This window comes from Parus major, chromosome 6 (assembly GCF_001522545.3).
Source record: "Parus major isolate Abel chromosome 6, Parus_major1.1, whole genome shotgun sequence".
NCBI classification, from domain to species: domain Eukaryota; kingdom Metazoa; phylum Chordata; class Aves; order Passeriformes; family Paridae; genus Parus; species Parus major.
The window spans coordinates 13,195,080-13,219,015 of record NC_031775.1 but is presented as its reverse complement, the minus strand read 5'-3'; the positions used below and the strand labels follow the sequence as shown (position 1 = coordinate 13,219,015).

General features: G+C 39.7%; 2 protein-coding genes across 6 annotated transcripts in view; both read left to right on the top strand.

The window, feature by feature from the left end:
• Positions 1-391, top strand: part of WASHC2C (WASH complex subunit 2C) — a 37,205-nt gene extending 36,814 nt beyond the window's left edge. The window contains exon 32 of the transcript XR_001522562.1: positions 4-391. The gene's annotated coding sequence lies outside the window, so the exon portion shown is untranslated. The remainder of the gene's footprint in view (positions 1-3) is intronic.
• A 2,433-nt stretch (positions 392-2,824) lies between these two features.
• ZFAND4 (zinc finger AN1-type containing 4) lies at positions 2,825-23,936 on the top strand. 5 transcript variants are annotated; one of them, XM_015633614.3, is made up of 10 exons: positions 2,826-2,924; positions 3,602-3,904; positions 11,044-11,119; positions 11,245-11,312; positions 11,845-12,031; positions 16,198-16,345; positions 17,198-18,379; positions 19,001-19,055; positions 21,313-21,430; positions 23,044-23,936. In XM_015633614.3, exons 2-10 carry the CDS (start codon positions 3,721-3,723, stop codon positions 23,177-23,179), a joined length of 2,154 nt encoding a protein of 717 aa, XP_015489100.1. In that variant the 5' UTR covers positions 2,826-2,924; positions 3,602-3,720; the 3' UTR covers positions 23,180-23,936. The 5 variants fall into 5 exon arrangements, with proteins under 5 accessions (XP_033371631.1, XP_015489100.1, XP_015489102.1 ...); XM_015633616.3 differs by having other exon boundaries at positions 21,316-21,430; positions 23,044-23,418; XM_015633615.3 differs by lacking the exon at positions 2,826-2,924 and adding an exon at positions 3,189-3,354 and having other exon boundaries at positions 23,044-23,418.

Sequence of the window (23,936 nt, the reverse complement as noted above, 5' to 3'; positions counted from 1 at the left end):
CAGAACATCTGCGTCATGACTTGAAAGCAACCAAAACCACTACCATGCCTTGTGTGGGTCAGCTGCCACCTACTGAGCTAATGGGAGGGTAAGGCTGGGTTCAGTATCAGGTACAGCTTCTCTTACAGAATGAAGCAGCTAGGAAAACTCAGAGCAGGACTTGAGACCAGCTCAAATGAGGTATTTCATATAGGAACCTAGTGTGGACCATGAAAATAATGACAGATAATGCTTCTCTGCCAGGAAGAGCATGTTACAAATGAGCACCCAGTGGTCCACAAAGACAACTGAAATCTAACAGTGTCTTATGTTCAAGTTGTAGGCCATTAAATGAGATTTTTCACCTGCATGGAGCTGTCAGAGTTCTGCAAATAAAAGTTTTCACAAAGTATATCTGTTCAGAGCATGCTTGGTCACTTCCAGGCTAACAAGCCAATGTACATGCTTTATGCAAAGACTCTTGAGCCTTACAGACTGTCTGCTTTCCCTTCTCATCCATAACACAGTGTAAGCTGTGTACAGGACATTGCAACTCTGGAATCCCTCTGTCAGATGTATTTGGTTTAACTTTGCTTCCTGTATTTTCTAGATTCCCTTGTGGAACAGATGCCATTAACCATACTTAATACCCAGTAGTAGGTGCTTGCTCTCCTGCATGCATACAAACAGAACAAATGCATAAATGCAGGAGGGTCAAATGTTTATTTTATTGTACAAGTGACTGCCTGCAATTCTGACTACATTGACTTCTTTTATGATAGTGACTACTTATCTTGGACTCTTAACACTGTTCTGCTGTGAATTTAAAGCCTGTGTTCCAAGGACTTCTTTGAGTTCAACTTCAACTTGCACTGAAGTCCTTATTCTGAGACATCTGCTTCAGTCTCTTGTTTCTCAAGTTGGATTTCCTTTATCAGGCACAGTAAATACTACAGCCTGAAACATCTAGCACTAATGAGGGTAAAGCAGAAGGAATGGTTGGAAGGGATAAACGAGAAACATGATGTATTCATTTGCACCATAGGTGAGCCCAGCAATGAATCATGTTAAGTGGGGCGGGTGGGGGGGTAATCTGGGAGTAGCAGCTTGAAAAAGTGTGGGGGCTATTTGCAAATGGGTGTCTGCACTGAAAGCACTTGAACTTTATTTATAGGCATTACATCTGCTGCGTATGCCTCATACATGGCTTAGACTGCTTCTTTACTCCTTTCTTCTGTGCTTAGAAGGGCATCAAAGATATGATAAAGAAAAGAAGAAAAATATGGTGAATTCTTGTTTCTTTTCTGCTTCTTTCTTCTTGGCCCTTCACATTAATAGCTTCTGTTGGCATTGCAAAAAGGGGTGCTCACAAGCTAAGAACCCTGAGGGTCCAAAGCTCATGGTGCAGGAAAAAAAAAGAGCTCCTGCCTTAGTCTTAAATTTTAATGTGAAAGCTCAGCAGAGAAAAGCTCCTCATAGAGCAAGTTTCTATGATGTAGATCAGAACCTTTCTTCTCTCCTAGTCTTTTTAAACTGGGGGATGGAGAGTCTTTGTGTCTCCAGTATGTCTGTTCAAATATTGAAATGTGTGGTCCTCAATTTTAACAGACAGTGCCAGGTCTAGGCACTTCACTTTTGAGCGGGCTTGGTCAAGTGGAGACTTTTTGAACTGGGTTTTGGCTAGAGGGCTTGGTTTTGGGCTGTATTGGATTTTTGGTGATTTGGGGGGAGTTTTATATGTTGGTTTACTTTTCAGGTTTGGTTCTTGTTTTTTTTTTGTTGTGTTTTTTTTTTTTTTTTTGCAAATTCCATAAACCACGGCTGTGTATTTATGGGAAGGGCAGAACTGAAGGCTCAGTATTTACAGCATCAAGAAGCTCTGAGGGGTTCCCATACCCTCTACCTGCTTCTCAAAACCCACAGTTTTAACTGTGCCTGAAACCTAACAGCAGGTCAGGGTAGGTCTTGTGTATTTTAAAACCTAAATGGAAAGTAAAGTGGTTAATGTAATTAGCACCTCCTAATAGGATAAGCTTGTTTTCTCTAGCCTGTCATCATCCAAGGCCCCCGCTGCTTCTGGAGCTTGCCCTGGCCACCTCACGCTGAAACGGGATCACAGATGGAGCGCTGACCTTCAGCGAAGGTGTCCCAGAGAAGCGCCTGGCCACTGCCAGGGCCGGGAATGTTCGTGTCCTGCCTGGGAACAGAGGCCCGGCCCTGCGCCCCGACACACCTGGGAGCCTCTCGGCCTGAGCGCAAGGTCTCGCTGCTGGCTCTGCGGCTTGGCCCTGAGCAAAGGCCGCCCGTGCTAAGGTCGCGAGAAGCCGCCGGAGCCACTTTAACCTTAATCTGCCCCAGCCGCCCCCCGGCCCCGCCGCACTCCGTGTCCCAGGAGGCAGCGGGGCCGCCATCACGTGTCCACCGGCAGTGCTGGGGGCGTTGCACAGACTCGCAGAGCGGTTTGGGGCGGAAGGGACCTGAAAGCCCATCCCGTTCCCCCCCGGCCCTGAGCAGGGACCCCTCCCACAGGACCGGCCTGCCCGAATCCCCATCCAGCCTGGCCTTCAACACTCGCAGGGATGGGGAAGTGTATCCGGGTCCTTTCCTGCGCACGCGCTGCCGCCCCGCGTCTTAACGACCACAACAAGCGGCCCGGCGGGCGCCCGCCCCTGAGGCACCGCGAGCCCCGCCCCCTGCGGCCGCTGATTGGCCGGGGATCGTGAGAGCGGGCGTCCCATTGGCCCGCGGGAGGATCTGTCACTGGGCGGGGCAGCGCGGGGGCTGCCGGGCGGCACCTCCCGCTCCTGCCTCCCCGGCGGCTCCGGCTGCGCTCCGGTCCGTGCGTCCCGCCGGGCCCGGCCGGCTCCGGCAGCTGCGGCGGGCGGGGCGGCGCGGTGGGGAGGAACCGTGTCTCCCCCCGAGCGGGCCCGGCGGCGGCAGCTGAGGTGAGACCCCGCCTTCGCTCCGCGGGTTCCGGGCCCTCGGGAGCGCCGTTCCTGCGGGGACCCGGCGGCGGGGCAGAGGGGCTGTGCTCGAACCTCCTCGGGCCCGACCCCGCCGGCGAGGCGCGTGTCCCGGGAGGAAGCGGGGAGCGGGGCAGTGGTAGCGGGGCCCGCGGCCAGCCCGGGGTGCGAGGCCGCCCCGAGGCGCGGCGGGGACGGGGCAGCTGCTCGCCGTCCTTTGTTCGCGGGCGCTCCGCTCGGCCGCCGAGGTTCGACCCCCGCTCCGGTGCGGCGCTGGACCCCGCTGGCGGGAGCACGGCTGAGCTGCCGCCTCCAACTGCCTTCCCTGAGCCCGGAGCAGTCCCTGTCCTTACGCCTTTCTGGAGTTTTTCTCTAGCTCTGACACTGCGGAGGGCTCAGCTCCTGTCAGGAGGTATTGGGCGTCTGGTTGTCAGGTCGCTTGTGGAAGCAGAAATAACAAAGGTGGTAGGTTGCGTCTGGAATGCTGACTGACACTAGAGCCCTAAAACTGCAACGTTGCTAGTAAAATTGGGGGTTATCTTGCCCTACCTAGATAATAATTTAATGTTTCTTAGCAACGATTTTACATAAAATAAAATTAAGTTCTCTTTAGCAGTTATGTTTAGATGTTGTCAGAACTATATTTGTTTGCTTTATAGGTGAAAAATCCTAAAGATGAACTGCAATGCACTACACGTGTCTTCAAAGCTGCCTTGGCTAGAAGTGGAATGTAGTTTCCTGACAGATCTTCTTACAAGGAAGTTGTAAATCCTTTCTAATGGCCAACAAGAAAGAGCCTCCTTTTTTTAATAAAGATAATATGGGACCATTTCACTACAAACTTCCTTTCTATGAAACTATGGAGCTCTTCATTGAAACGCTTACAGGAACCTGCTTTGAGCTGCGAGTTTCCCCCTTTGAAACAGTTATTTCTGTGAAAGCTAAAATTCAAAGACTGGAAGGTACTATTCTCTCTTATTTCAGTGTAAACTTTATCACTTTAGAAGAAGTCCTGTTTTAGAAATCATAATTGCTAAAATCAAACCAGAAAACTTAAATGTCATGTTTAGCAATATGTGTAAAAACTAGGTGCTTAGTTTATTTATGGTTTAGGTTTAATTGAAGTTGAGTTGTTTTTCTGTTCTTTCCATTTCCTATAAGTTCATGACTTAGGCTTCACTGGGATTGGTATGTTTGCTCTTCTGGTGGGTTGGCTGGGTTTCGTTTTTTTTATGTACAATTATCAAGGTTAACTGTAAAAATTCTGTGGATTCTCTGATCCAAGTTGTTTGTTAACTAGCAAAGTTATAAATTTAGGCCAAGCAATATATGTATATTGTAACTGAATATACTTTACACTTGCTATGTTTGTTGCTGATTAGGTTAGTCAGTTTATGGTTTTTTTATGATACTGCAGTCACAAGAGCAACTGCAGTGCAGGCAAATCCCAAAGGCAGCTTTAAGTTACTGATTTGAATTTTGTTTGGGTGAGTGATCTTTTGCTGGTAGACATCTGGCTGAGCAATGCTTTGTCTTAAAGTGATAAACTTGACACATTTTGCAAAGTGAAAATCTCCTTTAAGTTATGAGGCCAGTCTTGATGCTTATGCAAGAAGAATAGGTGTAGGTTACTCCCCTCCTATCTCTTTTCCTCTATGGTGAGGATGACCTTGCATGAAATAATGTGATTTGAAATATTTAGATATTCATAATTTAAGCATTGCATCCTCTTCTTTTTCACTTTTGAGAGATTAAAGAACTGTACAGCTGTAGAAGAGGAGAGTATCAGAGTTGCTAATTTTAAGAAAAAGGATCCTCTCCTTCCCTGGTATACCTGTATGTGTTTTTCATCCTTCTGTCTATGTGGAACCCATCCTCTGGGAGATGTAATATAATGCTGTAGACTGGAATCTAAGATGCTCTCCTCCTCTTATGGAAAACTGCTCTAGTGGATGGAAAAAAACCCAGACGGTTGGCACAAGTCTTAAAACACACAAGCATTGCAACAACAGAGGGGACTGTTTACTAGCAAGATGCACACAGCAGAAGCTCCACCGTGCAGATGACTGGAGCTTACATCCGTGTAGGTACAATAGTGCAGCTGTGGATGGGCTTTTGTTTGCTGCGGACAAGGCCGTAATTAATTGCAAGTCAGAGAATGTGTCAAGAGGCTCCTGCAGGCTGGAGGTGAAGAAAAGGAAAGGGGTTTTCCTACCTATAATCAAATGTAGGTGTAGGAGACATGCATAGAACACAAACAGTGAATTAAAAGGTGGCATAGGCAGTAGAGAGCAAAGGCAGCAGGCTCTCTGGGCAGTATCAGTGTTGGAGTGAGCTTTAAAGGATACATGACAAAATCAGTAGATGTGAGGAAGAGGGATTTGAATTCCTTGTAGTCCAAAATGTGAGACTGAACAGCCATACTCAGTTACACCTGCAGCTTACAAAAGTGTCCTTGTTTCTTATTAGAAGAACAGCTCAGTAATGAAGTTACAATAATGCTTATCTGGAATTTTGCTTGCATGTTGTAGTTCATAGGATGGTAGGGTAATTACGGCTTGGCTGCTTGCTGTATAGAATTAATAATAAGTAAATTTCATTAAACATGGAAGATGAGTTCAGTGGTGCTTATCAATGAATTGTAAGAAGTCAGTTGAAATATTGATATTCCATAGCAGAGTTAAAATATCTGTACTCTCCTGATTAATGATTTGTGGGAGGCAGAGTGAAAAATTGATCAGTTGTCTGGACGAAACAGATATACAATGACAAATTAATTTTATGTTGCATTTGGGGTTGCTATTGCATGTAAAATAATAATTAACAATTTTTCAGTGACAAAGTTCCCATTATAGTGCACAAGTTCGAGCAGTAAATCACCCCGATGGAACAAAAATTCAGAAGTAATTTTGTTGTGATATAGCATAAGAAGGAGAAGGCTTACATCTGTTCCTGTTTCTGCAGCTGGTTTTCACTTTTTATTATTGTATTGTATCAGCTTTTGTGGGGTGTGAATCTCTCTTATTTAAGCTGCACTTGTGGTTGGAGAATGCCTCCTGCAGTGCTGGAAGACTACATGAGGTCCCTAGTTATATATATTTTCTACATTTAGATGTTGGGGACAATAGTATGTAAGCAAAGAAAAAGAGACGTTGTGAAAAAATGAGCTGAGACCTGAAAGCTCCAAGAAAAATCTGGAATTGTGTTAGAAGTTAACAAATTGTTGAAATATTACCAATGCCTCTAATTGAAAGAGGCTAATAATAAAACTAAGACAAATTGATCTTTGTCAACAGCTGGAAAATCAGTAGCTGTAGACTGTCTTCACCATAATAAAAAAGCATTACATGGATGGCATGTTAGGAATTTTGACTACTTCAGATATTGTTTGTCATTCTTGATGCCTGCTAGTGATCTGATATGGAAAGGCATTGTTTAGAAAGCTGACTAGACATTGGAACCTTACTAAGAAAGAGCTCAATGTTGTGTTTTCAGTGGTTTTAGTCAGTAAGGAATATACATAAAAACTTACGGGTTCTAATGCATCTGAAATTTTAGTGCAAGTCTTCTACTCATAAATTGAAGTTATAGCATATCTGATATGTGTTTGGATCAGATCCACGCATCTGTCCTCAAATATGTTTTATGTGAAGTAAGCAGGATGTGTGTTACAGTGTTGACTTTGGAGCCCCAGGGGTAAATCGCTCCTAGTCTCAGAATCACTGATTGAGCCCTGTAAAATGGTTCACCTGGGAAGAAATAGCTCCCTTTGTCTCTACTGGTGGCATAAAAACTAGAATACACACACAGTGCTGCTAGCAGTGCTACCTACTCCATTGGTTTTACTTGTTAATCTGTGTTGATGAACATGGATGGGATGGTATCTGGATTTCAAGGTGGCATAAAAGGATGAACATTAAACATGAGTAGTACTTAAAAAATCAGGATCTCATTGAAAGAGGAAGTAATGGGGTTTTTTAACCTGAGATCTCTTTGCTTTCTCCATTGCACAAGTCCTTGTAGCTGCTGGGCTGGGCAGAGTTTAGTGTTCATTAAGAAACACCAATTATTACACTGTTTTATAGACACAGCACTCAGGTAGCATATTCATAGTAGTGGTTAATTAATCTATAAAAGAACCATAGATAATACCTGTAAGCATGTTTGCTGGGAAAGAGGATTGAGTCTCGAGGGAGGAGGTGGGCTTTGGGATTTGGTGCTGGTAGTTGTTGTTAGCTTGCAGGAATTAATTTGAAGTCTTTGTTATGGAGTGCTAGGTCATTCATTTACGTAGCTAGCTTTAAAATAAAAAAACAACTTGGTCATGATTTTTTGGGGGAATAGTTGCAACTGAATTTTATGATCTGTGTATGTGGAAATAACAGCCTTCTTAGGTGAAAATTTAGATGTTCTCTTGTATTATTGTAAAGGGATAAAGAGAACTAGCTTTAGAGTACATCTTGATTTCAGTGTTCAGTAGGTGTTCCACTGTGTTCAGCAGGGAATGACAGATGCAGCAGTAATTTTGTTGTGTATGTGCATACTCAGTTCATCATGTAAGTTGTTATTTTTCTGTGGTCTTTTTGCTGTCATTATTTTACTGCCTATGTACAGCAGCTTCACATTAAATAAAAGGAACTAGAAGAATGTCAAGCAGACTTCATATAGATACTGTAATTTTTTTTCAATATTCTGTGAATTCAGAGTATGTCATAATGATATTTATTACTATTTGCATTAGAGAAAACAGCTGTGCTTCTGCCAGGACTGGAGTAAGTGGATTGCACAAGTGTCATGAATTTTTAACAGAACCAAACCTGCTTTTTTCTGTTTACTACTTTTCCCCTACATCTTCTATTTGCTTTATGATTTGTCTGTTTACTGTGCTGATAGAGAAGATCATGAAGCATTTTTTAAGCTTGTACTTTGTTTGAGCTGGGGAGACATTCCTGTGAGTGCAAGACTGCTCAGAGCGGATGGCTGCCCAGAGCAGCATCTGGAAGCTGTAAAGTAAGATCACCTTTGTCAGGAAATTTTGTTGGCCTGCATTCAGTTACTGGTGATTTGCTGTCCATAGTCTGTTCTTAGTCAGTCTCTTGGACAAAGAGTAGGTCAGTACTGACTTCATTTATGCTGCTGTAGTTACTGCCATTCAAGTGAAAGCTGGCGGTTTAGCAATTAGGAAAACAGTCCTGCCACTGTAAGCTGTAGGCTTTTGCATCTCTTACTAATGTAGTCAGTTTGTGGGGGAAAATAAGACTGTCTGCCCAGCCTTTCTGTAAACAGAGAGAGGCTCCAGCAATTTCAAGACTGAATGAAAGATAAGTGCAGTTTGAATTTTGACAGTGAAATGTATGTGGTGTTTTTAAACATAGGAACTTTATACCCACAACATAAAATCAAGGTTTTTTTCTGAAATCTACAGGGATTTTTATTTTTCTTCCTGTCTGAGACAACCAAATCAGTTTCTGTGGTGAACCTACTTAGCATGCCAAAAAGAAGAGTAAGGGAAGCTTAAGGCTGTATGTGATATGCTGATTCAGAGACAGGATAGGGTAGCTGCTTCTCTCCTTCCCCCATTTTAGTAGGTCACATTGTCAGTGCACTTGCAGCCATTTCAGTAGGTATTCTGCATTCTGTCCTCCTGTAGCATCACCTGGCCAGCTCACTTCCATTTGAGTATTGACATGTAGCTTATTGCTCTGCTTACCTCTGAGTACTGAATTGGGGCAGGCCAGTGATACCGTCATGTCCTGCTTAGGGAGAGGGTATAATGGATGGTTTCACACAGTTCCCATTATTGTTGGCAGTTGCACATGCTGATCTCATGAGCAAATGTCTCCTCAAAAAATCATTACTATAATCCAGAAAAGGGGCATACGATACATATTTTGCTGCCTCTGAAGCTATAGAGCATATACTATTTCCTCAGTGTATAAACACAGAATTCTAAGAAAGCACTATAAAAGGGAATAAGTAATAAAGATGTCTGCTTCCAATTTCAGCAGAGTATCCTCTTTTCATCTGTTCATTTCATCAAAAATACATTGCTCATTGTTGAATGAGCAAAACCATGTTTCACTCCAGTACTGCCAGCTGCAAGCCAGCCTTTTTAACAAATACGCTCTCAGTTTATCAAAGTAATTGGAAATTGCTCCTTGGAGGCTGCTGAAACCATAACAAATGCAGACAGTAATCAGATTGTTGGTAATCAGAAGAGTGCAAAACAACACAAAAAACTTTATTGTAGACTCACTGGCTATTGCCAGCTTGTTCTTTTGCTCACACTGCTGTCTTGAAACATAACCATAACCAGCTATTAAATAGCTGGCTGTGTAGTAGCAATTGTTAGTCTGCTATATGAACATATTCTTGATATAAATGTCCTGTGGACTTCAGAGGATGTAAGATTCCTGTTAAATACAGTCAAGTGGAGTAAAGTTGTGTTGGTCATTCAAGACAGGGAAGATCTGGATATGAGCCATGCTGAGAAAAAGAAAATTGCTATCTTCTGTAAAGAAGATATCCTCTGAAGAAAAACAATGACAGTTCCTCTCCAAAGTGCACTCCCCCTTCTGCAGAGGGATGTCTCCTACTTGCCTGTTTAATGTGCTTGGACTTTGACCAGGATCTTGTCCCCTTTTCTCCCTTGCCCATGATGGGTGTTGGGAGCTTTGTGCCCTTACTCTATCTAGGAAGGGGCTTCTTGGCTGATCCTGCCACAGCTTGCTAAGCATTCTCACAAGCCTTTGAAACCTTGGATATTTGTGGGAAATATATAAAAGACTGATCTAAGTGTTCCCTTCCTGACAGATGTGTTTAGGGAAGTCCTACTGTGTAGCACTGCCGCTTGAGTTTCCTACTAAGTATGTGAGCATGTAATGAATAAAAATGTAGTATAAGATTATTTAAATGTAACCTTTAAGAAAATACCTTTATAAGTTTTCTTTCTTAGTTTGAGAAGTAATGTTTAGAACTTTTTGAAAAAGTAGTTCTTGGGGTCTATCAATAGACGTTTTAATTAATATTTGTCATGAATGCACAGTGAGATTTTAATCACCTGAGTTTCACTAGACAAGTTGAAGAACTTCTTTTTGATGCTGAAGGGAAATTTTTTTTTTCTTTTGGTGGTCTGAGATGTCTCATCCTTTCATAACTGTTTTCATTCTTATTCTATCCAAAATTCAAACTGTAGTAGCATTCCAGTAAAGATGTGTGAAGACCTCAAGTTTTACCAGTTTTTGCTTATTATCTTTAATGTGTATTACATGTGTATCTAACTGAGCTGACTATGCAGACAGAAATGGTTTAGAATTTGGATTCTCTTTGTGTAGAGTATGGATTTTTAATAAGGAACAAATACTCAGTATGTTTACTTTCTTTTAATAAAAAATAGCCAAATCATCCAGAACTTGTGTTGAAAGTGAGTATTACTGGATATTACTAATAACATTCTGATGGCCTAAAGAAAAACCCAGAATGAAACAAAACTGTTTGTAGGATGAAGTTGAATTAACTGCTATGGTATAAACTGTACATGCCAACTTTGAGGTCCCAGACCAAGCAGGGATAAAAACACATTTGCACTTCTTGCCACTGTAATAGAGCTGCCATCAGTCACCTTAATGCGACTATGTCTGTATTGTGATGTGGGTAATAGAAAATACCAATCTGTGATTATTCAGCAGTTTTGTATTTATAGGTAGAAGTTTCATCCTGTTTTTCCTGTCAGTAGGCATAAAGTTCTGAAGTTCAGATAACAGGAAAAAAATCTCCCTTATCTGATGATTGGAAAAAGAGCAAGTATTCAATAAGCCTGAAGCAGTTGAACACTTGTACACACCCTCTGCTGAGCCAAAAGACTGAACTTTGTGTATGAGCTAAAGCCTTCTGAAAATCCTTGGTTTGTTAATAACTGTTTGGAGGTTAGATGTCAAGGCTGAAGACTACTCAAGTGCCTATCATTGTTCTGATTCTTCTCTTCTTTTTTCTGTGATCCAGTTTTAGTCCATCAGACCCACACTCTTGAAAAATCAAAACTCCCCAGAAGCCCTCTTGCCAAGCACCAATTTTAAGTCATTTGTTTGTTTTTTTTGTTTAGGTATTCCTGTCTCTCAGCAGCACTTAATTTGGAATAATATGGAACTGAAGGATGACTGTTGTTTGAATGATTATAAGTAAGTACAGAATAAAATTATGTTTCTTACTAATGTTTCTAGACCATGCTTAGCATGAACAACAGAAAACACTATAATGAATAACAGAAAACACAATAAATAAATGTATTTATTGTTACTTGCAGCATTTCAGAAGGCTGCACTCTGAAGTTGGTTCTGGCTATGCGAGGTGGACCTGTTAACACCAGAAGAGGTAAGTGTTAACAAAGTTAAAGATAGTGGTTTTCTTGCAAAATCTTAGAACTGTAAAGAGCTTCTCTTAGTAAGCAATTTAGACAATCAGACTTCAGTTCCAAATTAATTGGAAAAGCACTTAACAAAAAAAAGGGTGTGGGGAGTTCCCCATCTTCTTTTACTTAGCATATCAAGTGCATTTTGTTTTCTCCTAAATGAGGTATATTTGGTATGTACAGAATCATGAAGTCATAAAATCAGCAGTTCTTCACTTGAAGAAAAAAGTGTCCTGGAATGTCATTATATACAAATAATTTTTAAAATATGGTTGATAAGAATCGGGAATTGCTACAGATGATAAACTTGGTTATGTGGATCATCTGTGTAGGACTAAGAACGAAGAAATTCCCTTGATAATTTTCACTTGGGGAAAAAACCACAGCATATCTTCTAGGTTGGGGATTCCTGTTACAAACTGGGCTGAACACTCAGAGGTGATCAAAACAACAATAATAATATTTTGGTTTTATTTTGTCTTTTTGTCTTTATAGTTCCCGTGAAAGATCCTATCAGGGAAATGGCTGAATACATGGATCCTGCTAGAGACAAGATCTGGGAGAAAGGGCCATCCAACAAACAAGTTACCTTCTTGGTGTATCGAGAAGGAGATCGGTTGAATTTCTTCCGTGTGGTTGACCGGGGTGATGGCACTTTAACACCACTATCTGAATCTTTGAGGTAAAGTTGGTTTTAATCTTTGAATTACGCTTCAAAAGTGGGTTGCTGTGTAAATTTCAGCTGTATTTGTTGGTTTTATCAGAAGAGTATCTGGCATATTGCAAGAATTATTTCCTAAGGGCTATTAAATTGTTTTCACTGTCCTAACAGCACAGTAGTGCTTTGTGGTCACTGGTTGTGCTGATGGTTCTCTTATCACTGTGTGCACTAATTTTGTGAGATAAAACTGACTTGGTACCTCAGGCAATTATCAACATTCCAGCCTTTTCTGAAAAGGAACTTGTTGTGGGAGAATCAAATCAATATTTTATCAGATATTAAAAAAATCCGTTAAGTGCTCTCCCTAACATCTTAAGGTATTTGTTTAGTTTTGTAAACATTTCCCTGCTCAAATAATAATAATGGTTTTTTCCTATGGATGTGACTTGACTGAATGATTAGTCAGGAAGATAGTAGATTGGCAGTACAAAATCCTATGGGCTTTTTTAGTTTGTTGTTTGGGGAGGGGATGTTTGGTTTGAAGGGAGGGGTAGTTTTGTTTCGCTTCTTGTGGGGTGGGGATTTTTTTTGGTTTTGTATGGATTTTGGTTGGAAGGTTTTTCTGTCTTTTTTTTTTTTTTTTTTTAAATGTACTGATGTAATAACTATATAACCAAATTTTGGATGTAATTAGGCCTGAGGTTAGCTACTGTTGAGGTACCAAGCTTGTGTCAACTGCTGTCAGAATCCAGTGGTCTTGTCTTCAGAATGACAGGTGTATGACTTTACTTACTACATTGTAGTTGTAGTAAACAGTTTGGTAGTCTTATTCCTAAAATATCAAAATTTATATATATTAAAAATTATTGCATTTTATTTTTATACAACAGCTTTTGGATAGGTACTTTTATCCTCTCAATAACTTAATACTTATACAGCTGTGAGGAAAGGAGTCCCTTTTTTGGGAACTAGTTGTGTTTTCTCCAAGGCTAAGCCTCAAACTGCTTTAAGTGACTATTCTTGTTTCTGTTTGCAAAGGGAAAGCAAAAACTTTGTACTGGGTTTATATTCAATTCGTATTCAGAATGATACTACTCTTAAAATTTTTTATAAGACATCTATACTTAAAAACCACTGACTGAAAGATATATCAAAGTTGAATTCCCACATTGTTATACAGTGTAGAAAGCCCTAGTGTTTGATATACAAGGAAGAGAAAAGATACAAATATTTTAGATATGTGATTTTATCTTTCAGCCCCTGTACTCTTTCAGTAAATAGCCACATATGGTATTGTTTGAAATAGGTTTAAAAAGGCATAACTGGTTAAGAACTGCTAACCTGACTGCTGCACTGGGCTGGATACACTTCTGGGAAGATGAGCAGACTGGTGTAATTCTTGTTCTTGCTGCTACCCTACCTGTTACCACTTTGTTTCTCTTTAGCCTCTGGCTCCAGCAAACATCAAAACCCATTGACAGAGCTGGGACTGCGGATGCTATACTGTGAATTAGTGCAAGGAGTTGTCATAAGGAGCTTAAAATTTCATTTTTCCATAGAATGGGCTCCCTGATACCTGCCTATATGTTCAAATTTTATTGTGTGTGTTGATGTTTTGTTTTTTTTTCCATTTAAAACTAGTGTAGATGGTGGTCTGAAAGTCTTTGTACTTTTCCATTGGGTAATCCTAATGTATAGATTTATTAGTAACTTTACTGAGATTGCCTAAATGTTGCAAAGGGGGAGGAGTAAACCACATTCGTTTGGCTCTTGCAAGGTACCTGGGTAAGCCTTTCAAAGCACAGCAGCATGGAGGAAAGTCAAGTACATTTGGTTTAAGAAATGTGCTGGCACTGGTCAAGAGAACCAGTTGGGTTGGAAGCCACCTGAGTTGAAAACATTTAGCTTGAGTTGTTTCTGGTTTTCTGTGCTTTCTAAGGGAGTTCACTTACTAGCTTTTCTACTAAGGCAGATAGTAATTTGGTGGGGAAGGAAATCCCGATTCTTGAGTTTGTTATCATGTCTAGGTGAGACTGTGGGAAATGGAAAAAGTAGCAAAGGGAGGAGAGAATGGAAGCAAATCAGACCTTTTTGTTTGATCTTTGTAGAGTAAAGCTGTGGGTCAGTCTGAATACTGTTGTTTTCCATACTGACAGATGTGTCATGTGTGGGTATATTCGTGACTATGCATTTTGAAGCACTTATTTATCATCCTTTTTCACAGGATGGAGATACCTGAAGCAGAATTCATTGACTGAAATTTGAAAATGAGACCTTTTTGTTTTGTTTTATAAGTTCTCCAGATAATTTTATCTGTGGTTGAGCTACTGGTAACTTGTGGTTGAGTTAGTTGACAAAAGTATAAATGCATACAGTGATCAGTATCTTTGGGTTAGAAGAACGTTGAAGTTGTGGTGGAAGACTGGCAGACACTCGTGCCAAAAGGCTCTCAGCAGGCTAATAATTTTTGCAAAGTGCATTTTACAAAGAGCTCAAGAATCTTGACACCTATGGACAATGTAAATTTAAAATTTACTTATTGTAAAATGGGCTGAAAATATCACTAATATCAAAACTCCCTGTCCAACTCCCTTAATCTTACAGTCACGTTAAGGCAAACAATCCTTTTGTCACTCTTTTTTTTTTTTTTTTTTTGTTGGTGTGTGGTTTTGGCCTCTGTTTGTCAGAAAATGAAAGAAAAAGATAACAATTATTTTTAAATTTAAAAAAAATCAAAAACTAACCAATCATGAGACGTACCACTTTGCTTTCTGTCCTTATCTACAGGAAGGGATGTTAAACAAATTCTTTTGATGTGGTGTTGTAAACCTTTGTAAAGATAAAATTTTGAAATTATTTTTTTAGTGTTGGGTTTTTAACCAGGAGAAGTGTGTATATGTAATATGCATGCTGACTGTCCCCATATGGATTTACTCAGGTTTGGGTAAGAAATGACTGGTCTATTTTGCTGACTCTTGCTTTGAACTTGCTGTCTTGCTCTCCACGCTGTCTCCCAGCTGGGTTGCCTTTGGAATTCTGTTACATTTTAGGAACTGGATTTGGAGAGTCAATGCAAAAAATGCTGACTCTAAAGGCAGCAGAATATTTCCAAGAATCAGGTAAGATGACATCTCTAATTAGTGATATTTTCTTTTTGGTACTGACTTCCACATGACTTTCAGTTCTTCCTTGATGTCTTTTGGAGAGTAGAAACCTGAGCAAAATCTACTAAGTCATTTGTATGAACGCAGGGGAATTTGGGGAATTGCCTGGTTGTCATGATTTCTAGATGCTCACAACCTAATGGAAGAACTAAAACACTCTAAAATGTACTACATACAGTGTTGAAAATTCATCAGTTTGTAATGAGCTGAACAGTCCTAGTGGTTCTTTCATTTCACTGTCAAATGTTGAATGTGTTACTGATCAATGCTTTATTGCTTTATAGGAAAAACAAGTTAGATGCAGATTTTTAAAACTTTGAGGTTTTGCACTCTTTTGGAATGCGGAATGGAAGAAGGAAATGTCATGCTATGAACTTCCAGTGACTACTGACTTAAATTATTTTGTCTTGGGACTAGCAATTCTAATCTATTTATTTTTTTTTTCCAAATGTGAGACTCTTTGGACTCTTTGGAAACCTAAACTGATCTTTTTTTTTTTCTTTTTTTTTCTTTTTTTTCTTTTTTTTTTTTTTTTATTTTGAAAAGGAGAAGTAGAGTATCACATCCACATGGGTGACCCCTCCATTTCCATTTATGGTGAGAACACCCCTCAGGATGGATAGAAATTTGGACTTTTCCTTCCATGCCAGTGTCTGGTTAATTGGAAAACTGATCAGCTTGTTCTCTGAGTCACACACTTAACAGCTTTGGCCATATCTTCAGGAGACATTTGTGGAACTGGATGTCCCCTCTGTGGGGAAAATATATAGTGAGTGTGAACCAACTGTATATGATATAACAACTTGCCAGAAGCGTGGCTATGTTCAGATTCAGCAACATCACTTGCCCTAATAAGGGATGCTTACATGGATAAATGGATTTGAAGTATCTTTGCATACAGTTTTACATAACGTTTTGTCAACAGATCAACTACGGATATGACTTCCTAGTTGTGAGAATACACTGAATATGTAATTAAGATACTTCATTAAAGGGTGAATACGAACTTTCTTTTATTTTCAGTGGTGGTTCAGTTTATAATTTATATGCTGATGATGAAGATGAGACAGAGGCATCACCTTCTGGCCAACAGATCATTGAGAATTCAATTACTATGAACAAAATGAAACTGCTCAAGGCAAAGATGGAGAACATGAATCTGAGTAAAAAGGTGAAGTTGTGATTTCAGTTTTACCATCATAAAATGGCTTGGGCTTTCCTTGTGCTGACTTTTCGAATAAGTAGATCAGACCCTCTGCCATACTGAGAAGTCAAGTTATCATGGGTAGTTGATTTCTCAACTTTTGTTGATGTAAATACTATTGTATAAACGTTCTGCTGAGGGGCATTGGCATTCCTTGGACCTGCCTGCCCTCATTCAAAGAATTCATTACGAGTCCTGGATTGATTTGCAAGGGTAGATTTTTTTGGGTGGGTGGGTTTTGTGGGTTTGTTTGTTTGGGTTTTTTTCTTCCAATACTTTAAGTACCATTGTTTTGCAATGCTGCTCTGGTAAAAGTCAGTGTTTCCCAATGAAATGAAATTTCATTAGATATACTGTAACTGAAAAGCCTATGAAGTGAAATACAGGAATGATATTATCTTGAAAATAAAACATAAAGCTGGTGCTCATGTGTGACTAGGTTTCCTAGATATAAAATTAAGAGATTGTACTTCCTTACATCTTTTGTTGTGTTTGAGACCTGAAGCTCCTCTGGATAGCTTTGATGGCATTCTGGCTTCCTTTTTTTATGTCTCTGATATGGCACCTATTTATTGAAAACATTTCCTGATTATAATCTTTGATTTTATTACTCAGGTGTTGGGTTGAAGTCTTGATGGCTAGTAACATATGAAGGAGTAGAAAGAATGATCTGATCTTTTCTGGTCTTACACTGTCTGAATTCCTCAGAATATATTTTCAGTCAGGTCTTCTGAGTGCAACTAGAATTCAAATACTAATTGTTGTTGTATCTGTGTTTTTTTATTTTGCTTGGACTTTTTTTTTTTTTTTTTTCAATAGCCTAAGAAAACTGTCAAGGTGAAGCCTCGCCCTCCCATGACTCCTCGACCATACAGTGGCTCAGTGGCTGCTGCTCGTCACCGCTTTCTCAGAGTGCTCCCCCATATCGGACAGTCGTGCCTACCTCCTCCTGGCAATTTGCATCAGTCGGAATCTCCCCAAAACGCACTTTCAGCATTGGCTACTTTGGCCACTGCTGGTAGAACAATGCCATCCACAGCTAATCACTTCCTTAAGGAAGATGACACTTGGCAGAGCAACTCTTGGTCTCAGCCAGTCAATAGCATCAGGTTACCACCGAAAATATCTCGGGTTGAACTAGAAAATGCAAAACTACCTACGAATAGTATTCTGACTCCCGTTTCATCCCTGCCTGCAAATTCAGAAAAAGTATCTGAAAATGTGACCTCAGCAAGTGAGGAGGATGCTGTTTTGTTTCCAAATCTAACAAACGTGGAACTGTATGGAACAGAAGAAGAACATCTACCTGAACCAGATGCTTTTGCTTTTTTAACAGAAGCAAGCACTGCTGAACAGTGTAGTGAGATATATGACATAGGAAAGGTGAACCCAGAGCTTGAACTGCCTGATGGAGACAAAGATTCTAAAGTTGTAGAGCAGCATAGAAAACCTATTGGCAAAGTGCTGAGCACTGCAGCAATGGAGACTGGTCTTCTCAGTACTCGCGAGTTAAGTCCTCAGAAAAATCTGCTTTTGTCTCCCCTCCGGTATTCAGCGCAAGTGGCACATCACGGTACTCTGAAACCACAAGCACAGCCCAGATGCTTTGAGGCTGGTAACTTGAGATCTACGGCCTCCCCAAATGTGCTTCGATCATTGGAAGTACGTAGTATAGCAGACTCCTCTTTTTCTAGAACCACTAGATTTTGTAGTGTGAAAGTAGAGTCACTTGGCAAAAGACCTGATGTAATTTCTAAAGCAGAGGCTAGGGACATCACAGATGTGGCTAGCAAGGCAGCCAAAGAACCTGCGAGTTCTGTGAGTAACTTAGGATTTCTGGCTTCGCTGGCCCGAAGCACAAACAGGGAAAGTTTACAGAGTTCCTGTGGGACTGACAGGTTTCGGACTTCTGGTATTGCACTACCTACAAACATGCAGCATTTTCAGGAAGAAGGCTTTAGGAAAACTGCTCCTCCAAATGAAGCTGCTGAATATATTCTAGTGAGTATGCACATGTCCAAAGAAACCGGTTTTCCTGTTTATGTGATATTGATGTTATAAAACTACTCTGTGTGCGTGTATGTGTGTGTGTCTTGTCAGGAGAGGCAGATGGGCTGTGGGAGGTGTATTTAAATCCCTGATTGTCTTAAACTGTTTTCTGAATGGCTGATGATATCTAAACTGCCTGTTTATCTAAACAGGTCCTAAAAGTAATTTTTCCTGAAGATGAAAGTGGTTGTTCAGTTCATAACTGAAATTACAAGTTATTGTAGTGATAGAGTTGTGAGTGTGTTAGAAGTGTCATCTAGCTTCTGCTGCACACTAATTGTCATTTATTCCAAAGCGTGCCCAGTGACTGGTACTATATGTGCCAGGCTTCTGCTCTCTGATGTACTTTGTTGTTTTGCTGTGTTTTGAATGTGGGGAGATTAATCAAATAGCCTTTGAGGGTAAGGCTTTATATTGCAGAATTTTAACCTTTTGTGCAGAAATTATCTTGGACTCTTCGTGGGTAGATTGATAAAACATTGATACCAAATAAGCTGATACCAGACTACCTATGTTATCATTTGATTTCCATCTGCTAGTAATTTCCTTGTGGAATTTTTTTTTTTTTTTTAGTCTGCCCATGGGCTTGGAATGAATGGAAGTATGGCAGCTGTAGGGAAAAGAGTAGGTAAGTACTTACATAATAATTAAAGATGACTCTTTAATCTTTCCTGATATATCACACATCGAGAGGACAAAAATAATTTATCTTTGTAAGGCATTTGGCTTAGAGTCCTTGCTGTGTTACACTTCTATAGCGTGGTTAATCTTTTAATATTTTAAGCAATTCTTAAACATGCAGATGGCATCCAGGTCTTAGGTGGACCATACTTAGTGAATCCTGCACATCATCTGTATATCTAAATGTGAGTTTCTGTGCTGAAGTTTCCAAATTATCATTTCTGTGAATATTTCTGAGTCTTAGGAAATCAGAGCCAAATTTATCAGTAGCATTGTCTTTAGTACAAAAAATAGTGGGGAGGAAGCAGTAAAGGCCTGGATGCTGCAGAACACTGTTACAGTGCAGATTTTTCACTGTTTTTTGTGGCGGTCATCATTCTTTCCATCTTAGCCTTGGTAACTGTGGAGTGCTTAATGTTTGTCATCTACTAAAAAAGGATGTGTTATGCATAGATATTAACTGCTTATGTGATTAATTCTATTGGGAGGAAAGGAATTGTCTGAATTAATGCTTTTAAAGCTCTTAAGACAGTAAACTGAGGATTTTCAGCGCATTTAATTTTTATTCTATATATCTTTGACTTGCAGTTAGCAATTTTTCTTTTCTTTCTGTATGACCTTAGGAAGAAGTAGGTATGTATTCCAGATCCAAGTATAGAAAATGAGCTACACAATAGATGTCCAAATAGCAGCTGCAACAGAAAAAAATATGTAATTGTAATGTTGGAGCAAAAGCTGCTAAAAGAGTGGGTTGTGCCTTTGTTTCACAAGTGTGGGTACAGCTTTGACTTGGCAGGCAGTTAGTAAACAGGTCTGGCCTTTGCTGCTCCAGAGGTGATAACCTGAGAGCCTTGTCTGCATGATGGGGAAACCTGCTAATGCCTGAGTCACTTTGGACAGGACTGTGAAGAAGACACCCTCTGGTGAATCTTATGTTGGACAAAAGTGTATTTTCCAAAAGATGCCAGATAATGAGTTAGTGTGGTCATATCACACAGGCTCAGGAGAGAGATGTGGCTGGTAATGTTATATCTGTTGTATAACTGGCCAAAGGACAGATCACTTTTCATTGCAGTTGCTATGTAGGGACATAAATGTGAAGACAGGTGTATTGTTTTTTCTGTTCAAGTAAGTCCACAGGGCCTGCTTTCTCCAAGCTCTGTCTCTTTCACACACTGGGCTAACTGATGCTTCTGAAATTGTTTGCTTTTAGATGATGAAATTGTTAGTGTGGCCAAATGTTGCCTGGAAGTTTCAATGCTAAATGGAAAAGGGGTGGGAGTGGTTGGTAGTGATGACTGTGGTGTGTAGTGACTGCCTGATGCTACTATGGAGTGTAGTCTGCTGCATTTCAACTCAGAAATGACTGTTGGGATTAAAGGTGTGCTGGGACAAAAAATACTTGTGAATTCACGAGATAACTTTTCAGGAACATCCCAACAGCATAGCAGTAGAAACAGTGAAAAGAATGTTTGAGAGGTTTCTTTGCTCGCTTTATTGATCCAGATGTGGGAAATATGCTTAAGCAAGTTGAGGACAAAGAACTTACTCCTACAGAGGGAAGGGAGAAGAAGAAAGCAGAAGCCTTTTCTTTACGTGATCTCCAGTTAATAAAGCAAAAGCCAAGAATTACATGGCAAAAAATAAATTTTTAAGTATAGAAATTTTACATACATCTGCAAAGTTCTTAATGTAATTATACAGCTAAGTAGAGGCCTGTAGTCTAATACTCTACTTTTCTTGCAATTACGGAGTACCAGCAAGATTTTAAAACGTTGCAGTACTTACTTGGCAAACTAGTATACTGAAGATACTGGATGCTAGGTACTGGATTGCCCAGTTAATTCTTGGTAAAGCCATTGTGCACAGTGCTTTCCCAGTGACACTCTGTGTTCATTTTACACCTGAGAAGACCATTAAGAGATCTGTTTCTTGATTTGTTCTGTGACTTCTTGCTTACTTGAACTTTTAAGGGGTGTTCAGAATAACAGTTCTGTTCATTGGGATGCCTCTTCCAAAGGTGTTCATAGGCTTGATGTGTGTTTCCTGTTTTGGCTTTCAGGGTTTATTTTCCCCTCTTCTTTTAGGCTTTGGGGTTACCACCTGAAGTATCCTAAGAAATGCAAAATAAATCTGCGTTTCGAAAGATAACATTTAACTAGTTTGTGAATAAGTTGTCTTTGCTGTCTTTCTGCTTCTGAAAGCAGGTGAAGCAACCCATCTTCCACCTGTGAATGGCTTAATTCAAACAAAAAAGAAAATTTCAAAGCACTGCTTTCTTTGTGGCAAGAAAACTGGATTGGCAACCAGCTATGAGTGCAGGTAGGCTGAGTATATAATCAGCTGTTACTTAAAATTGATAGCTGAGTTAACCAAGAAGTTTTCTTTGCTGCATGGTATTCCTTAAGCATAGAAAATCAAAAGGCAACCTTCAAAAAAGTTGTAATTCTCAGTTCAGCAAGACTGCAGGAATTAGAACTCAGGAATATTGTCCCTGTTCTGCTTTTGAAGTGTATGTTCTTCCAGGAATGTCAAGAAATAGAAGGTAACAGAATGGAAGGTACCAGGAAATGAACAAGATAATAAAAACCATTTTATATTGGTGGGAGAAGAACTTGCTACAAATACATGTTCTGTAGAGTTTCTCATCAATAATAATACCTTCAACAACTTCAGGAAAAACCAGGAAAACTCTTCAGTCTCTGATTTTGAACCAGTTTTGGACATTACTCACTTTTCCTGATGAGCAAATATCTGCAAGCTCTTCTAAAAGTAACTGATCAGCTTGCTTAAGGTTAAAAATTAATGGGGAACAGGCTCATCTCCAAGAATAGCATTTGTTTTGGTTTCAAAAGGAGTAACCAGAGGACCTTTTACTAGAAAGCAACATAAACCAAATAGAGAATACAGTCATATGAGAAAAGTTGTGATTATAGGACCAAGAAAAGAAAACTTATTTCCAGGCACACAAAGCCTCAGGAACAGCTGCAGAGTTTATTATGAATGCAGATAGATAAATAAATAGAGGATTATAATATAATAATGAGTTTGATGGGTAGCACTTAATCCATTTGAATAGAATTCTGGTTTTGAGTAGTGTCAGTTACTGTCAAGAAGCATCTCTATCAAATCAGGAAATAGGACACCAGTATGGGTCTCCAGGTAAAGCACTTTTCCAGGTCATATGCAACATCCAAAGTATGCTTTTCTCCTGGTAAGACTCTTAGCTGCAGAAATTTGAAGCAAAAATTTGAAGCAAAATTCCTGATCTTAAATCATCAAAATTGCAAGTGGTATTGGATAGATGAACCCTTTTGAAGTCCTACAGGAAGTTATGTTCCCTGTAGTTTTCTGATTTCTTAACAGCTGGCTTAATCTGTATTTTTTAATCTTAAATGGCTAATTTGAATTTATGCCAGGCAGAAGTTATGTTGAAAACAGCAGCTTTGATTGTCTGAGTGATGTAGTGGTTTTGACTTTCAATGCATTACATGGATTTCACCTGAGGGAATTATTGTCCATGGTTTTGTCCTCTGAATTCTTCCAAATAATATTGTGTCCTTAAAATAAGATTCCATATTCTCATAAATAATATTGTGAGGTCCTTAAAAAAGAAAGAAAGTAAAAACAAAGATAATCATTACTAATTTATCAGTGTATTTGATCTTTGCTAGCTGGTTCCTGGAGTATTGATCTTGCTTGGGTTCCCAGCTGAAAAGACTGCTGGGTCAAAATTAAAACATGCAGTGTGAAATGCATGTGTGGCACAAAAATGTCATTTTGTGTACCCACCCATTAATGTTTTATCAGTCAAGGAGGATAACAATTCAAACAGCTCTGTCATTTAGGACTTGATTAAGCAAAATGGCTCCCAGCATGTCAGAGCATTAAAAGCTTCTAAAAGCTTGTAACTTGTAATATTCTTGATTCTTCAGATGTGGAAACAACTTCTGTGCAACACACCGCTATGCAGAGACTCACACCTGCACCTACGACTACAAGAGTGCAGGACGGAGGTATTTACAGGAGACCAATCCCATCATAAGTGCACCAAAGCTTCCCAAAATTTGACATGGTTGTGCTGCATGTGGCCACTCTGCTGTTGAAGAATTGTATTGAATTGAGAGAAGCACTTGCTTAAACTGCATAATTTTGCCATGCTCCGTATTTAAAGATTTGCCAAGTAACAAAAGCACATGAGGATGCATCGAAGAATAATGTGAACACTACTGCAGTTAAAACTTTCCTTCCTGAGTGAATGAAAGGTTAAAAATTAGTTTCTAAAAACTTACACTACGATTTAACTGTTACTGCACGTGTTGTGTTTTATATTTGGAAAAGCTATTTCACTAGACAAGTCTTTAAAGATGCACTTTACTAACTTTACTGTATAACCAGAGTTGAGGGGGTGTTGTAATGAGGGTGTCATGTAATGTCTTCTGTACTCTTGGTTTTGTCCATTGTGTGGTATCTTCTAAGTTATTTCACTAGAAAGATCCTCCTCCCTCCCCTTTTTTCAAAAAGCCTGTTTTGAGATTTTAAGGGGATAGTGTGTTCCACCCCTCTGTTTCATTCTGATTGATATTTGTACATTGTGTGTCCATTCTGAAAATTACATATCATCTTAATCACATTTTCTTAAAATAATGCTGTTTATATGACAAGTTTGTTTTTAAATAGGAGGTTCCCTGTTTGTTGCCATTAAATATAAGAAACAACTTATTTGAACTTTTTTTGTAATCCTAGATTTTTTTAAGACTTCACAACTTGCTTTGTTAAGATGTTGAATGCTGTTGCTGGAAGAAATTCTAATAAATATTAAATTTTA